This window comes from Argentina silus, assembly GCF_951799395.1.
Source record: "Argentina silus genome assembly, chromosome: 18".
Classification (NCBI taxonomy): Eukaryota; Metazoa; Chordata; class Actinopteri; order Argentiniformes; family Argentinidae; genus Argentina; species Argentina silus.
Window position 1 is genome coordinate 11,959,266 of NC_139672.1, and position 16,256 is coordinate 11,975,521.

The 16,256-nt window shown below is 40.9% G+C and overlaps 2 protein-coding genes across 5 annotated transcripts in view; both read left to right on the top strand.

Moving 5' to 3' along the window:
* Positions 1 to 2,405: 2,405 nt before the first annotated feature.
* On the top strand, positions 2,406 to 11,117 carry mapre2 (microtubule-associated protein, RP/EB family, member 2). Of its 3 annotated transcripts, XM_083690594.1 has the most exons (8): positions 2,428 to 2,453; positions 4,644 to 4,772; positions 6,560 to 6,687; positions 7,444 to 7,589; positions 7,805 to 8,021; positions 8,311 to 8,450; positions 8,867 to 9,025; positions 9,598 to 11,117. In XM_083690594.1, exons 2-8 carry the CDS (start codon positions 4,651 to 4,653, stop codon positions 9,703 to 9,705), a joined length of 1,020 nt encoding a protein of 339 aa, XP_083546720.1. In that variant the 5' UTR covers positions 2,428 to 2,453; positions 4,644 to 4,650; the 3' UTR covers positions 9,706 to 11,117. The 3 variants fall into 3 exon arrangements, with proteins under 3 accessions (XP_083546721.1, XP_083546720.1, XP_083546719.1); XM_083690595.1 differs by lacking the exon at positions 4,644 to 4,772 and having other exon boundaries at positions 2,406 to 2,453; XM_083690593.1 differs by lacking the exon at positions 2,428 to 2,453 and having other exon boundaries at positions 4,542 to 4,772.
* Positions 11,118 to 11,683: 566 nt separating this feature from the next.
* Positions 11,684 to 16,256, top strand: part of spidr (scaffold protein involved in DNA repair) — a 31,149-nt gene continuing 26,576 nt past the window's right edge. For both annotated transcript variants that reach the window (XM_083690580.1, XM_083690581.1), the window contains exons 1-5: positions 11,684 to 11,843; positions 12,249 to 12,407; positions 12,630 to 12,690; positions 12,934 to 13,161; positions 14,793 to 14,935. In XM_083690580.1, coding sequence (XP_083546706.1) covers positions 11,829 to 11,843; positions 12,249 to 12,407; positions 12,630 to 12,690; positions 12,934 to 13,161; positions 14,793 to 14,935 — 606 coding nt within the window. In that variant the 5' untranslated portion in view covers positions 11,684 to 11,828. The remainder of the gene's footprint in view (positions 11,844 to 12,248; positions 12,408 to 12,629; positions 12,691 to 12,933; positions 13,162 to 14,792; positions 14,936 to 16,256) is intronic.

Genomic DNA, 16,256 nt, shown 5'->3' on the forward strand with positions numbered 1-16,256 from the left:
ATTGATTGACAGGGGTTTCTTGTTAGTCAGGTGTGTTCTGTCACATCATTTGTGCAGGAATAAGAGAGCTGTCAATGTCTAGTATTGATTCTAGACTTTACATTTCCTTTTGGAGTCTGCTATTGATGTCTGTCACGTAAGTACATTTTATCAATGATAATGCTAATCAGGTCTGTCTATTCACCATATGGGAACAATGAATAAGGGGCCTCAGAGACACCTCTGAAACTGCTATCTGCCACTTGAATGGTGGACAGGAAGGCTATTGTTAACCCTTCCCACTTTCAGGTCAGCATACCTTTGGGGTCTCTTGTATAAAATGTGTGTCCCTCAAACACGTAGTCGTATTTGGACTGCCTTTAATTTACCCGGTATACTTGGTGTACCGTACAATACTATTTTGCTTGACAATAAACTTACAATTCCTACAGTCAACATGATGACCAAAGAGACGTCAATGAAAGTCAAGGGAGCCATTATGAGGCTCAAATATCAGAACAATCAATCAGAAACATAACCAAAAACCTAGTCTTACCAAAATCAACAGTTTGTAACATCATTAAAAAAAGAAAGAAAACACTGGTGTGAATGACCGAAGAATCCTCACCATAATTAAGAAAACCCCCACAACAACTGTCCCACAGATCAGGAACACTCTCCAAGACATAGGTACGAATGTGTCAGAGACTACCATCTGCAGAATACATCACCAGCCAAACTACAGAGGCTTTACTGCAAGGTGCAAACCACTAGTTATCCTCAAAAAGGATGGTCAGGTTATAGTTTGCTAAAAGGTACCTAATAAGTCTGCAGAGGTCTGGAAAATGGTCTTGTGTCCACAAGATAAGACAAATATTATCATGTACAGAAGTATCAGATGTACAGAAACATCTTGTCTGCTTGAGAGCAAATGGGTTGCAGACTTCAGGCAGTTATTGCATGCAATGGATTGTCGACCAAATACTAAATATGAGTACCTAATTTGGACATGATATTAATCTGTCCCATTACTTTTGGTGCCCTGAAATAGGGTAAATAGGGTAAATGTAATTTCTGAATGGTGAAACCAACATGTACAAAAATATATGAATAAAAAAAAGTAAAAATAAGTAATGAGTATAGAGCCAAAAGAAGAAGAAATGCTTCACTGTCCCATTACTTCCGCAGGGCACTGTATGCATACAGTACAGTCCATTCAGGAAGTCCACAGATAATATAGGGCCACACACATGGTCCAGCAAGTGTGTTTTTGTGTGTGTTTTCAAAGAAAACTTTGTTTTATTTATATGTACTATACTGTATATCAACATTTTCTTCCTGTCTGAATAATTCATCAAGAGATCAGCACACAGACGTGTCATGAATGCACTGACTACTGAAGTTGAGACAGACAGACCTGTTGTCCCTTTACAACTGATTCATATTTGACTTCACACACTCATACACAGTAGCAGATGAGGAAATGTCATAAGCCAAGGTAAAAGTGAACTTGTACATTATGTTCTTTACCCCACTGGAGCCCACCTAGCCGACACACCCATTCCTAACCAGACACGATTTTACTGAGCTAGAAAAAAGTTGTCTACAGATTATATTTAGATGTGACCATGGCCGCAGCCCTCCGCTTCTGCACCTTTGCTCTCGCATGACCGGCTACCCAGACGTCTGGTCCTCCTTGAGGCTTGAGTTTTCCCTGGTGTTGAAAGAGTAGAATAACAATCTAGCTACAAACTGCCTCTTTCCAACCGAACGGACGGACGGACGGACGGACAGACAAGTTTACAAATGCTCTATTCTTGCATTTAAATTCCTTAGAGCTTGAAACAAATCGGCCCTAAGTCTTTTGGGATCTATTGAGACCACATCTTCTCCACAAAGTTTGATTGATGAAGAGGGACAGTAGCACAACAAAAAACTGAGGGACAAAGCAATTGGGCAGTGACAAAGAGAGTAAGTAAAATGTCATCCTCTTTGGCAGTGGACACTGGCCAGTGGAAATTCGTAATGTCCAGCTGGTGACAAAACATATTCATTCAAAGATATACTGCCTAAGGGATAAATACAATGAAATGTAACTAAATGAACATTGCCAAATTCTATTTCCTTTATGATCATAAGACATACTATTTGCATGCTAAATTTCATGCTATTGCATGCTATTTCATTACTAAAAAAAGGAGAGAGTGAACAGGCCAGGGCAATTAGACAATTGAATGCCCACGTACAGGGTACTTGACAGTTGTACTCAATGGGCAACGCATCAAGTTGTGACTGGTGGGGATTACAACAGATGTTACCATTAAACCAATCGGCTTTAGCGCTGCTGGCTCATTGTCGAATGAAACATGTGTGCGTTTTTAGCGTCATCAGCTCATACAATGAGTGGAAAAGAGGGTGGGGTGACTCAGGAAAATAGCAGCTTTTACACCGTAACCTGGGATCTGAGTTCACTGGTGAGTCCAAAGCAAAGATTACAGTATGTGATTTGAAGTGAAACAAGTGCAACACAATATCCGAACATATTTTTGGGGGCCTATACTCGTCATGTATGTGGTATGATCACAACTCGATTTAATGTGTGGTCGTTAGGTCGACCACCAGTTTCTGTCAAACTAGTGTGTTGGGGGGGTTTTAATGATTGCTTATGCTAGCTGGCTAACTAGGTTGTAGTCCGTTCTGTTTCATGCTGCTGGCTCTGCAAGGGTTAGTTAGTCGTGCCAGCTACCAGCTACGCGATTAGCCTATTTTTCCATGTTTGATGATCAGTTTTTGTACGTCCTGTTACTCTCACACACTCACTACTCGTTGGTTTGGTTTGTGTGTGTGCAAGACTGACATTTTGACATTCGAAAAACGCGATAGGAAACAGGGTTGTAGAAGTGGCTGGATTGGCTGGATTTTCTTCTTTTTTTTTCCTTTTTTTTTTAAAATTGAGTATTATGCTAATTGTGTGAAAACCCAAATCTGCAGCTGACTTCAACATATGCATGTATGTCTTGTTTAGAGGGCTAGTTCAAGCAAATGGCATGACAAGCTAGCGACCGAAACACTTGACTTCCTCATTTTACCAACCCGAGTGCTTCGATTCACTCTTAGTAACGTCCATCAATGTTGTAGTTCAGATGCAGGTCATGAGGACAACGTTACTTTTTCCAGTCTGATAATGGTCAGGTTAAAAAAAAAAAAAAATCCATGTTGAAATATGGTATGTTAAATTGGATAGCTATTTTATTGTGGTATGGATACTACATCGTCATTGCTCCTCCCAATCCACGTCTGTCTGAATTAATATTTAATATATAATATATATATATATATATATATATATATATAGATATATATATATATACCATTTAGCTGATGCTTTTATCCAAAGCGACTTACATTGCAGTGAGTGCATACATTTCAGTATATATGGTCCCAGCAGGAAATGAACCCACAACCTAAGTGTTGTTAGCGCCATGCTCTACCAACTGAGCCACAGAGGACCACAGTCAAGTAACTCAATCATTTTCAGTACCCAGAGACATTCAGTGAGTAGCCAACATGGTGTTCCAGATGTAGCCGACCTACCAACACCACAGGGTGGATAAAGTGCACCACTGGTGTAGTTCACCAGGATGTAGCTCAGGATGTGGTGTAGTTCATTATGGATGCTTTTACATTTTTACATGAATTACATCCCCCTAGAGGCTGTTCCGTTGGCTAAAGCGAGGCTCCATCTCACACATCCTCACACTGGATGTTTTCTTTAGTAGTTTTTTCATGACACAACACCTTTTTTTGTGTGTTGCTCTAACTTTATGGTCACCAACCAGTGGTCAGTGACCACCAACCAATACTCAAGAGCTATAGCCAAGGTTTGGCAGGCCTCTGTTGCAGCCCTGCACAAACATACCTGATTAATCCAGGCCTACCGCTCATGGTCAGTTGAATCAGGTGCATTACCTCTCCAGGACCTGAACTAGTAAGCTCTTACATGGTATTAATTGCCTGGCAAATACATGGTGGTGGAAGCAGAGTACTTGTATATGAAGTACACAGGCAGGCCTTTAGTGTTGAGGTGGGGTGATGGTGGTCAATTCTACAGAGGGACCACCAGCCCAAACACTGATTGGTACCCTAGTCACTTCCAGTATACAGAAATGATTGAGGCCATTCATGGCTCCTGCATGAATGATAATGACATCTTTGCAACGAGAATATAAACGTTTGGCTAATGAAAATTGGCTATGGCTTGAGAGTGATTCTGGTCTTTTGAAGGCAAGAGTATATGTTCATTGTACTACATGTTTCTCTATGGCATGCAGAGATGGATGTGGCCGTTTAAATGTCGCTCTATTTTGACTGTGTCCAAGTCACAGAAGCACTCGTCTGTATAACACACGTGCACACTGACTATAATCACTACTATTGTTTCTTTGTATAAGAATTGATGGGCATGAGCATAATCGCTTTTTACGTTTGGTGTGTCTGTAGCGAACAGCCCCCCCCCGTCAGTCACGTGATTAGGGCGCAGCGACGTCACCAGAACTAGAGATTTGTGAAGAATAAGCAGACAAGAACGAGCCCGAGGTGCGGCATTTGGTAGGCTACTGAACCGTCTTTCCGGAGCGAACAGAACCATCTGTTCCATATTTTAGAGACCCAATGCCTGGTCCCACACAAGCACTGTCCCCAAATGGAGAGAATAACAACGACATCATCCCGGACAACGGAACCAACATCATTCCTTACAGAAAAAATACAGTGCGAGGAGAGCGCGCCTACAGGTAAATCAGTGCAATGCCGCATTTGGCGTGGCTTCATAGCAGAAGGGGCTTGCTTTGAGTAATAACGGGTTGCTGCAAAACCACGAACAATGTTAAGAGAGCATTGCCTATCTTGTTCCATACCACCAGCCCTGTGTTGTTGTAATTCCTGTTCACTGTGTCGGCCTCCTGCATAAAGCGCATTGCTTTCTTGACTTGTCATTACCAATTCCAGCACGAACGTCACTGTCTCTTGACCATGGCAATGGCGTAAATCGTTTCGAAGGCCCCTTGCAAGTTAACATGTCTGTCCAAGCTAAATCATTGACATTTCAAGTGGGAAATTGGGTTTGAAAGTTGGAACCCAATGCGACCACTGATGGAATATATTTGGGGTGGCTATAAGCGTGTTAGAAATGCCGTAGAAATCACTTGCACTACAGTAACGTAGAATAATATTTTCGTTGTTGGTCCCAGCTTGTTGGTTTATCTGTTTTTTTTAATGGCTGGATGGTAGAGAGCAATGGTCTTATCCCACGAATGATTGAACTTTTACGATTTCCCGATTTGAAACAGAACCGTTATCTTGCTGTTATTGGGTCAGAGGAGACTGCTAGTCAGCTAACACCGCTATCCGCTTTTGTTGACACGAGCTGTCCTCATTTTCTGCCTCCTGAATCGGTGCGCAATAATGACCAGATAGCTAAATCGGTCATCTTAAAAAACTCTTATTCCACATCTAGCTTGTCGTGTCAGATTTGGCCTTTTGTGATGATGATGATGATGATTAAGGTTGATGTAATTGTTAGCTTTAGTGTGGTTGCCATAATGCAATCAAATGGAAATGCATTGTCCGTAGCTAACTGTCCCGACCCTCCCTGTTATCTGTGACAGCGGGATGTAAAGCTCATTAGCGCTATGTTTGCTTTGGGAATGGGTCGGTGGATCGCTATATAAGATTAAAGCTAGCTGTATGTTCACAGGATGATTTGGAAGACCCATTTTGCAATTTCGAAATGTTGCAATTCAGAACTCGTATGGTAAAAAAATAAATAAAATAAAAAGCACCGATTTGGATGCCACAACCATGAATTTATGTTTGCATCTTCACCCTTTTTTTTTTCTACTTATTTTATTGTTATTATTTTATTTTATTTTTAATTCCTTTTCATTTCACCGTACTCTACGCACGTTTCAGAAGACGACAGAAACCTACCATTTCCATTTCCTTCCATGATAGCTAGTTTTGTAGATCATAGTTTGTCTGGCCTGGTCATGCAGTCTGCCACATTCAAGCCTTTTTGCAATTGTACCTATGCTTGTAATGAGTATTATTTTATTAATACGTTTACGAGTAAAAGGTTGAATGTCCTATACATTGTTATTACGTTTCCACACCCTTATGTGGGAAATGGAGATGACTGTAAATTAGAATAGATGAGTAGCCTAATGAAGAAATGTTTTCAATGGAAATGGGTTGTAAACAAAATCCAACATCTCAAGGAACTGGATTTGTTACTTAGGTCTGGTACATAGGCACACTAGCTTGCTGTTCCAAAGGCAAGTACTATAAGTGTCTTTCCCCTTGACGTGTGGTTTCTGCAACACGTTAGGTTTGATTTGATGAGTTTGGGATTCATACTATTCAAAATAATTTGAAGTAGGTCAACAAATATGGCCAAACATGTAAGTAGTCTGAACGGGTCACATGTTCTTATGCAAGGTAGGACTAATTCAGAGTGACATCTCATTGTTTTGACTTTGAAATTGTTGTTACTTATCTGAGTTGTGATGTTTGTCATTTGCAGTTGGGGGATGGCGGTCAATGTATATTCTACCTCAATAACCCAGGAGACTATGAGCAGGCATGACATTACTGCCTGGGTCAACGACATAGTCTGCCTCAACTATACTAAAGTGGAGCAGCTTTCCTCCGGTAAGTAGAACGATCCTGTTAACCATGCAAAGCTTTTTTTTTTTTTTTCTCTTCCCCCCCCCACCCCCCCCTACTTCTCCCAAGCAAGTCATTACCTCCTCAGGATACAGAGGAAGGGATATCATGCATTTTGTTGCTCTGTTTTCATTAGTGGTCGGCTCACAAATGGACATAACCTGGTAGTAGACGTAGTCAGAGAAATCTTAGAAATGCATTCACCTAGCTCCCACAGAGAAGACAGCGTCTATAAATAAGACTTTGCGCACTTGCTGCCGACCATGGCCTCCCCCAAGTAATCTAATCTCTCCTGAATCACACACACACAGTCCTGTCTCAAGGTGTACTAATTCTAGTTGAAAGCTGTACCCGTCACTTCAGTGCTGTCTAGTCTGTTGTTTCTGGCCTAGGGATGGAGATGCACAGGTCAGAGTGTCAGCTAAACTTGGCGTGCGGAATATTTTATGATATGAATTGCTCCTGTACCTTTACGAATGCTGTAATTTCACAAGCAGCGTTGTTGTATCACACAGTTATTACATAAGCCTATTTGCTTTGTGATGGCATTGGAATGAAGTTGAGCGTTTTTGTTGTTGTTGTGAAACTGGTGGGACAGGGACGGTTCCTTATTAAATTTATCGAATAACTGCCTTTAATAACAACTCTTATTATAGTAATATATAACATTTCTATACATAGTTACTACACAGATGAGAACAACCATTTATTCTGATGTGGTGTTGTTTTCTCCACTTCTAGGAGCGGCCTACTGCCAATTCATGGATTTGCTCTTCCCGGGCTGCATCAGTCTTAAGAAGGTTAAGTTCCAGGCTAAATTGGAGCATGAGTACATTCACAACTTCAAGCTGCTGCAGGCCTCCTTCAAAAGGATGAATGTGGACAAGGTGAGGGAATGAGCCTTGAGTGGCACCGTTGTGGCCTATTTGGTTGTATATGGAAGCGACATCATAACAAAGCCACAAGGAATAATTCATCAAGCTAACTGCCTTTCACACGCACCCAGTTCCTAGGATGTCTCTTCAAATTAGTGTGTCATGTAACTGCCCCAAATGATTTGTCCTTGATCTATTTTGTCCTCCTCTTCTCACCTTCACTCAAGATTATCCCTGTGGAGAAGCTGGTGAAAGGCAGATTTCAGGACAACCTCGATTTCATCCAGTGGTTCAAGAAGTTCTTTGATGCCAACTATGACGGCAAGGAGTACGACCCGGTCCAAGCCAGACAGGGTCAGGATGCCATTCCCCCACCCGACCCTGGTGAGCAGATCTTCAACCTGCCAAAGAAGTCCCACCATGCAGCCAGCTCCCCCACCGCAGGTAAGATGAGCACCCTCGACAACCTATATCCTATAGAGAAATAACTAAGCTTGACTGCAGTTTAATACAGAGGTGATTGATTTACGATTTGTTTATTACCTGTCCACATTTTTACTCTAATCATACGGAGCGAGTAAGCCATACTCTTTTATAAACTTCACTGTCTCACAACCCAATATGCCACACCTGAACATTTGTCAATGAAGATTGTCCTCACCTCATTAATTGACACTTAAAACAATGATTTATTATGTACAATCTCTAACTTTGACCCATGTTGGTGCTTCAGGAGCCACCAGGGCAAGCTCAACCCCTAAGCCCACCACACCATCATCCAGACCCTCCTCAGCCAAAAAGATCCCTGCAACGTCAGCCCCTGCAAAAGGGGAGAAAGAACTGGAAGCTCAGGTCACACAGCTCAACGAACAGGTACAGAACTACAACGGTTATTTCAACATTTAAATATACGCTTTGCACTTGTTGGGATATTTTGGTTTCAATTAAGCATGCATAAGTAATTACGACTGCCTTGAACTATAATTCCCTAATCCTTATCTTACTAGGATTAGTTTACCGTAAAACCCAAGACAGGAAAATTATCCAAGAAATAAGCAGTAGTGGATCAGTGAAAGGATGTCATTTTGTAGCTATTCTAGGATGGTGTGCTTGTTTTTTTTGTTACCATTCGGATTTTATTGACAATGGGATATGGGAAAAATTCTTAGTAGCACATTCAATAGAGAGTGACTTTAGAAAATGGCATACTGTAACTATCAGTTGGCACAATTGCAATGCTACCTCCTGTGAACCCTAACCCTAACCCTAGTGCTTTATTCTGTGCCTAGGTGAACACATTAAAACTTGCACTGGAGGGAGTGGAGAAGGAGCGGGATTTCTACTTCGGGAAACTGCGAGAGGTGGAAGTGCTGTGTCAGGATCAGGGTCAGGAGAGCGCCCAGTTTGTGGAGCAGCTAATGGAGGTCCTCTACTCAACAGACGAACAGGTCAGTGGACTATAGATTGACCCCGTGATCGATTGTTGATATGAATGTCCCTCAATGTGGCTGCATTCATTTGTTGTTGCTTTCAAAGCTGTTGGGATTGTGCCGCCGGGCTACTGTTTATTTTCTGGACTGTCTATAGCACAGAGCTTATATTACAGTATGTCTTTTAGGGAAACGCTGTCGTGCTTGATCAAGCGATTTGAAGTTTCTACTTTTTTTCTTTAGGACTCGCGTTTGGTTAGCCTTTAAGTCGGCTATCTCTAGTCTCAAAATACGCTTATTGATTTTCAACTTTTGACTTTGAGAGAAATATTTGAGGAATAGTTACCAGAACCAAACGCTAGTTCATTGGAAAAGAAAACGTACAAAAAACTGTACGCCTATGTGTAACACAATGCTTATAATAGTTATTTTGAAAAATCTATTAGAAAATAATTTTTGGCTTGAACCGGAAGTCAATTCACAGACTACATTTTGACGAAACCACAACAATTCTCCCTCCAGTTTTGTTTGTATAACCCGCTCCAGTATTTAGCCCTTATTAAAAGCCCTGATGGTTTGTGTCCCCGCAGGAAGGAGCAGGGGAGCTAGGGGAGGGGGAGGTGGAGGGGGAGGGGGAAGACGTGGACCAGCAGGTCCAAGAGGAGGAGGTCCCAGAGGATCAGCAGGATGAGTACTGACTGCCATCCCTCACCACCACACCACCCCGCCCTGTTGTTTTATGAGAACTGTAAGAGATTCATTTTTTTTTTTTTTTCATATATATTTTTTTCTCATGGTTTCCTATTTTTTTTTTCTTTTTCTTTTTTTTTATCCCGGAGACTGAGCACATGAAGCAGCCTTGCGAAAGAAGCACCCTCCATATTTTGTATCCCTCCGTTCAGCATTCTGTGTGTTTTTGTGACTGTCGGTGAAAATGCTGTGGCAGGTCGCTGTTATTACCTCCACATGCAGACAAGCTCAGACCATCACGGAAGTTTCCAAGGACACTGCGGCTGAAAAAAAAAGAATCTGTTGTTCGAACTCTAGATATGATGAAATGTTGAAGTATGGACAGACGGTGTGTATCTGTCAGCAAGTGTTATGTTGCCAGCTTAAGTCCCCTCTATTACTTTATGTATGTTTCAAAGTTATTGTTTATATTTCATTTTACATATCAACCATATTAATCATGTGAACGCAATAAGCAAAGCCCTGAAGGGCACGTAGTAACTCCTATTTAACCTTCCTCCATATGTTGCACTGACATTTGATTCCGGATTGGACAATCTGTCCATAGACTCTCTCAATTCACACAATATGAATGATTTTTAAAAAACAAACAAATATTTATTAAGGTATAGGATAAGATTTGATATTTCTTCCAGACGAAGGGAGGAAGTACAGTCAATGAATCAACGGAAGGTAGTACTTAGTTAAACCGATTAAAACTTTGTGACAAACTTCACATATTTTAAGAATTGTTTTAATAGCGTACTCAAAAAGGGTACCAACTATTTGCAGCAATGACAGATACTGTTGTTTGGCCCAGTTTGGCACCAGTACAGGGACGGGAGCAACTTTTAGTGTAGAGTAGTATGATCACATCAAACCTTTTTTAAAGGGCTTCAACAGCAACTTGCCACCATTGTCTGTTCAATAGAAGTTGGGTATATTTCAGATGTTTTCATATGATTTTGAACCACAGGTCTTAGGGAAGTCGTGAGTCAATTCACTGAGTAATTTGACATACTATATTCCAGTACGTACATTGTATACCCTTTCTTAATGTTACATTTTATTATTATTGAACTCAGCAGTGCACCATAATGCTTTAGTCATATATTATTGTGTAAATGAAAAGGAATGTAAACATGGACTGTTGATAATTATAAATAGACAATGTTTTTTTGTTTTTTTATGTCCCACTCATTATGCATTCCCCGAAATGTGTTGCATGTTTGCATTTTATTTGTGAATAACTTGACCTGCTTTTTACATATTTAATAAAAAAAAACTATGTTAAGTGAGCTGTGTTTTGTATGTTTAACCTGCTATTTGAAAGCTGTCGAGATTTGGATGGATTTGCTGTAATAAAACCTTTCACCTTTGAGTGTTTCATTATATCGCATTATTATCCCTCTGATAAATCTTTTCATATTATTGGTGAGTGATGAAGAATGATAATTGTTCGTTTACACTGAAAGAATAGCCACCAGTGATGCTGGTGGAATAAGAGGACCTTTGATTCAAGAGATAAGGAATTTAGAAGTATTGATTGACCAAAATAGATTCTGATGTTGTCTGAACAGCACTATATCATAGAGCTGACTATATGTTCTGAATGAGCATATTTTCTGCTGCTCTTGTTCTTAAAACACATTGGATGTTTCTGTCTTTTCAATTGAAATGAAAGTAGGGCACTGTACCGTAGATTGACGGAAGTCATTGTCCCAATGAATCCCCAAACATTCGGCTGTTGAGAGCCCAGCACGTTGGATAAAACCCCTCTTGCTGGAAGTCATCAAAATTCAGCAAAATAAACAAAAGAAAAATATTCTAACAATGGGATTCAGATACCATCGGCATGACATTTCCCCAGCATCACCAAGAGCAAGACACATGCGAGACTACATTTCCCAGAATGCCAGTACAGTTCCTGGATGTATAATCTGACAAACCGGCTCGACGTGCTAAGGAGTAAAACTGGGCAATCAGCTGTTCTACTTACTAGTACATATTGTTCTGTCTCAGAAAAATGTCATATTAGTTTGAACATTCATGACATTACCAGCGACACAAATCTCAATGTATTAACATAGCTATGTCTGTTGGAAAGGTAAGTTTTAAGTAGCTAGCTAGGTAGCTTGCTATTGAGTGTTCAAAAAGGCAAGAACCAAATCATGATGTCTCGACTTCACTGCACACTTCTTGTGACTAACTAGTCGTGTTTCCTTCATGTAAGCTAAACCCTTCATCTTCCTCGGTTGGTTCGTGCCTTAAGATGCATTTATCGTTGGCGTAACTAGTTTTACAAGCTCTATTGTACAATATTGAATATTTACAAACCAGTTATCTTTACAATCCATGATGTTATGATCATTACATGATATGAGCTAGCTACCATCATCACCCAGTCTCAAGGGATGAATGACCTGTATGCTGTTTGGGTTAATATTATGTCTACGAATTTGTGACTTGATCTGAAGTCATTCGGTGACTAACTTGCGCTCTTATTTTTCAGCGCAAACGATATTCCAAGGACATAAAGTGTATATTCTTTCCGGATGATGTAAAAAATGAGGTCAAAAGAGTGGAAAATGAGACTTCCATTTCAACCACTTCTGCCACCAAGTCCTGGGAGAAGTGTGGAGACGGCTTTCTGGACACTCCGGTGATCAAGGTCGGAGTCCAAATCCAACCAAATCCTTTGTGATTTAAAATGTACACACTGACATCTGGGCATAGACTACTATCAAGCACTAAAGAACATGTAAACCATTCAGTAATACATCCCGAGAGTGTCTTAGCTACTTTACCCACAGTCAGGGGTAAAGTACTTGTCCCTGTGCATTCTCTCCCCTTTTTATGAGAACAAAAAAAACGGTGTCATTTTGTATTGTAGAACCTTTGGTCTGGGAAGAAGCTGCGAGCTGTAAGGCCGTTGGCACTGTCGTCAGCACCAGGTGACTAATGAATAAATGAATGAATGAATGAATGAATGAATGAATGGTTCCCATGTGATGTTTTGGTTGTATGCCATTTGTGTCCCTGTCAATTTGTGTGACCAGGACATCGCCAACCAATTTGCCTAAAATAAAAAACTGCACCAATGAACCCTTTATTGGAACAGAACTCCAATTCAGTTCCATCTCTGTATCTCATGTGACTGAATAGGAGACTTATCTACTCCTGGTGTGTTTGTCCAGTCCAAGCCAGTGCTCTGCCGTGTGATGAGGACCCGGTGCACATTGCATGGAGCTCCAGTGAGAGTGAGCTGTCAGACAACGAGGCCCAACAGCAGCAGCAGCAGCAGCAGCCTCTACCCTGCAGCACCGCGGTGCAGGAGCGCCGTGGGCCTCGGATACCAGCAGCGTCTCCATATTCCTTCATCCAGTCCTACAGCAGAGCTCTCCGCATGCTCAGCACTGGGGCAGGTACAGACAGGCTTGTTATGTGTTTGATTATTAATGCATGATATTAATGCTTTTATAAAGTGGAATTCCACTCCCCCTTCTGTATTTTATTGACATTTTTAGACTGTGGGAAAGTACATAGGTTCAGAGGAGAGGAGACACAGGTTAATCTGTTGGGCCCCGCGTCACAACCAAGGGACCTTCCGGGAGATGGAGCGTAAATCAGAATCAGAATTCTTTTATTTGGCCAAGTATATTTGCACGTACAGGAAATTGACTTGGTGAAATGTGGGTCTGTGACAGCTAAGCCGTGACACTGACACTGATAGGGCTGTTATGGTAAACTGCCCTGCGTATTGTTAACCTACCATTGTCTTAAGGACAGTTAAAGCGACATTGTTGTATTCTATTACACTCCGTTCTACGTTCCATACGAGTCGCTCAGGGGAAGCGGGGGTCACGCGAGAATGACAATACTTTAAAAAGAAAAAAAAAAAAAATATATATATATATATATATATATATTTTTAGGGCATTTCTGCTTTATTGGGATAGAGACAGTAGGGATTGACAGGAAGGATGGGAGAGAGAGGAGGGATGATATGCAAGATAGGTCGAGGGTCGGAATCGAAACAGGAACCTTGCGATTACGTGGTAAGCGCATTAGTGTGCTATGCCACTAGGCGCCCCCCAGAATGACAATACTTGACGGAAGACAATGGTCAACCTACATCATTAGCCAGGATTTATCCACCACATGATGGTGGATCCTAGGCTATTATTCATATGATGTCATCTGGTTGACATTTTATATTGCCCTTTATTTTTAGGTATATTAATTACAAGGTATTTACTTTGCAATTACCGGGTTAAATGATAATACATTTTAAAATTTAAAAAAATAATAATAATAATAATAAATTTTTAATTTTAATTTTCTTAAATGAATTCCTTGCGTATTTCTTTGGGATTCATGGAATGTAAGGGCGTGCTCACGACCCGGACTGTTTTCAAATTCGGCACAGCTTGTTTCAGTTGAGAGTAAATAATAATATATGCCATTTAGCTGACGCTTTCATCCAAAGCGACTTACATTGCAGTGAGTGTATACATTTCAGTATATATGGTCCCAGCAGGAATCAAACCCACAACCTAAGCGTTGTTAGCGCCATGCTCTACCAACTGAGCCACAGAGGACCACAAGTAGTCTGAACATTGAATTTATTAAAAACAAACTATACATACTGAAACTGTGTCCATCGGAGGTTGTGGCCTCCGCATGTTTGCCAAACGAGTGGCGCACGGTTCAATTCAATCGATTGTTAAGGATTGTCCTTAACAATAAAGGAATGGATGCTTAGCTTCATAAAGTTCCGCTTGGAACTGAACATACACCATTAGGCTCCATTTTGCACCAGGTAGTCCTCTATTGTGTTGAATTATTTGTAAGTACTAGAAAGTACCCAATGTTAACTTTGTAAATACCAGTAGAAATATTACCGTACAATAAAGAGCCACGTTTTATTTTCAAGTGAATTTGACCAAAATGTCCCCTTATCAGTACTGACACTGCAGCCATGAGAGACTGAGTAGACTGCATGGAATCAATGTGACCAAGCCCAACATGATTTTGCCAAACAAATCTTTTGTAGAAGACCTTCCGACGATAGACTCGGACAGCGACCTGGATGACGCTGAAGATGAGGTTGAGAAGGTGGAGAGCAGGGGAGAGATCTCTGACTGTGAGTCAGAGTCCTACACTGAAGAGCTTAAAGAGTCCCCGAAACCTCCAACGGTGAGTAGACTGGAGCTTTATGGAGCAATGCTTATAGACCAGTGGAGGGTGGTGGAGGTAGAAATCGGAGGACGGGCTCATTGTAATGCATGGAGTGGAATGAGGAATGGAATCCCCTGTTACAGACCCCTTTCGGTGTTTACAACACACACAGAGCTGTCGTTTTGTTTACATTTTACAACGACCAGAATGTATTTCCTCCAATAGTAGAATGTTCATGATGGCCTCGTGACTTGTGTCGAGCAAGTCGCTCAAATGAGTATAAACCGGCATTTTACTGTCATGCTAGCCAACTTAGCCGTATGTTTCATATAATTCCTACCAGCGTTTTCCATCTAAAAATCGCACGTGTCCCTGGGTGACGTCAGGGTACCACAGCCCTTCCTCAGAACATGGAAACAAAATACATCATCATCGAAAGGAACTGGATCGAAAGGATCTGTTAGAATCCGAATTTAAAGCAAATAGACAGAAAGCAGATAGTGCAAGACAATTGAACTGCAGTACCAGTCAAAAGATTGGACACACCTTCTCATTCAATGGTTTTTCTTTATTTTTTATTATTTTCTACATTGTAGATTAATATTGAAGACATCAAAACTATGAAGGAACACATATGGAATGATGTAGTTAACAAAAAAGTGTGAAACAAACCAGAATATGTTTTATATTTTAGATTCTTCAAAGTAGCCACCTTTTGCTTTGATGACAGCTTTGCATACTCTTGGCAAGTTTGTATCCAAACTTTTGACTGGTACTGTATATGCTGTACATCAACATATACAAAGCATAAAAGACATATCCATTCAATAATATTTGCAGAGGCATGGCATCAAGACCTCTGCCACAGCCAAGGCCACTAGGTGGTGCTCTGCACCATCCCGTGCTTTGTTTTGCACCTTTCCACGTAGTATGACGGTGCTGTTTATGTTATTTTCGACCACAGTTGAATCTATCAGGGTTGAGCCTACCATCCAGTTTAGGTTCAACAGCAGACTTAAAGTACAGCACCATGCCGTTAGTGTCATGGGGTTGTTCTGTGATGGTATGTCATCAGTTCCACGTGGTTTCCTCGTAACAGTTGATGCGTTTTACCCTGCCATGTTCTGCTTAAATATGCAGCATGTGTGCAGGGATATAGGCTACACACTCTGCATTACGGAATAAGTCAACAGCAATGATCAATTTCTTAATCTAATCCCAATCATTTGTTCTATTTTTACGTGAGTATATCCCTTTTAGATGTTGAACCACTAGGTGTAGTCTTCAAACCGGACTGATTTAGGTCATATAGGCCAACACCACCAGTGTGCAGTGAAGT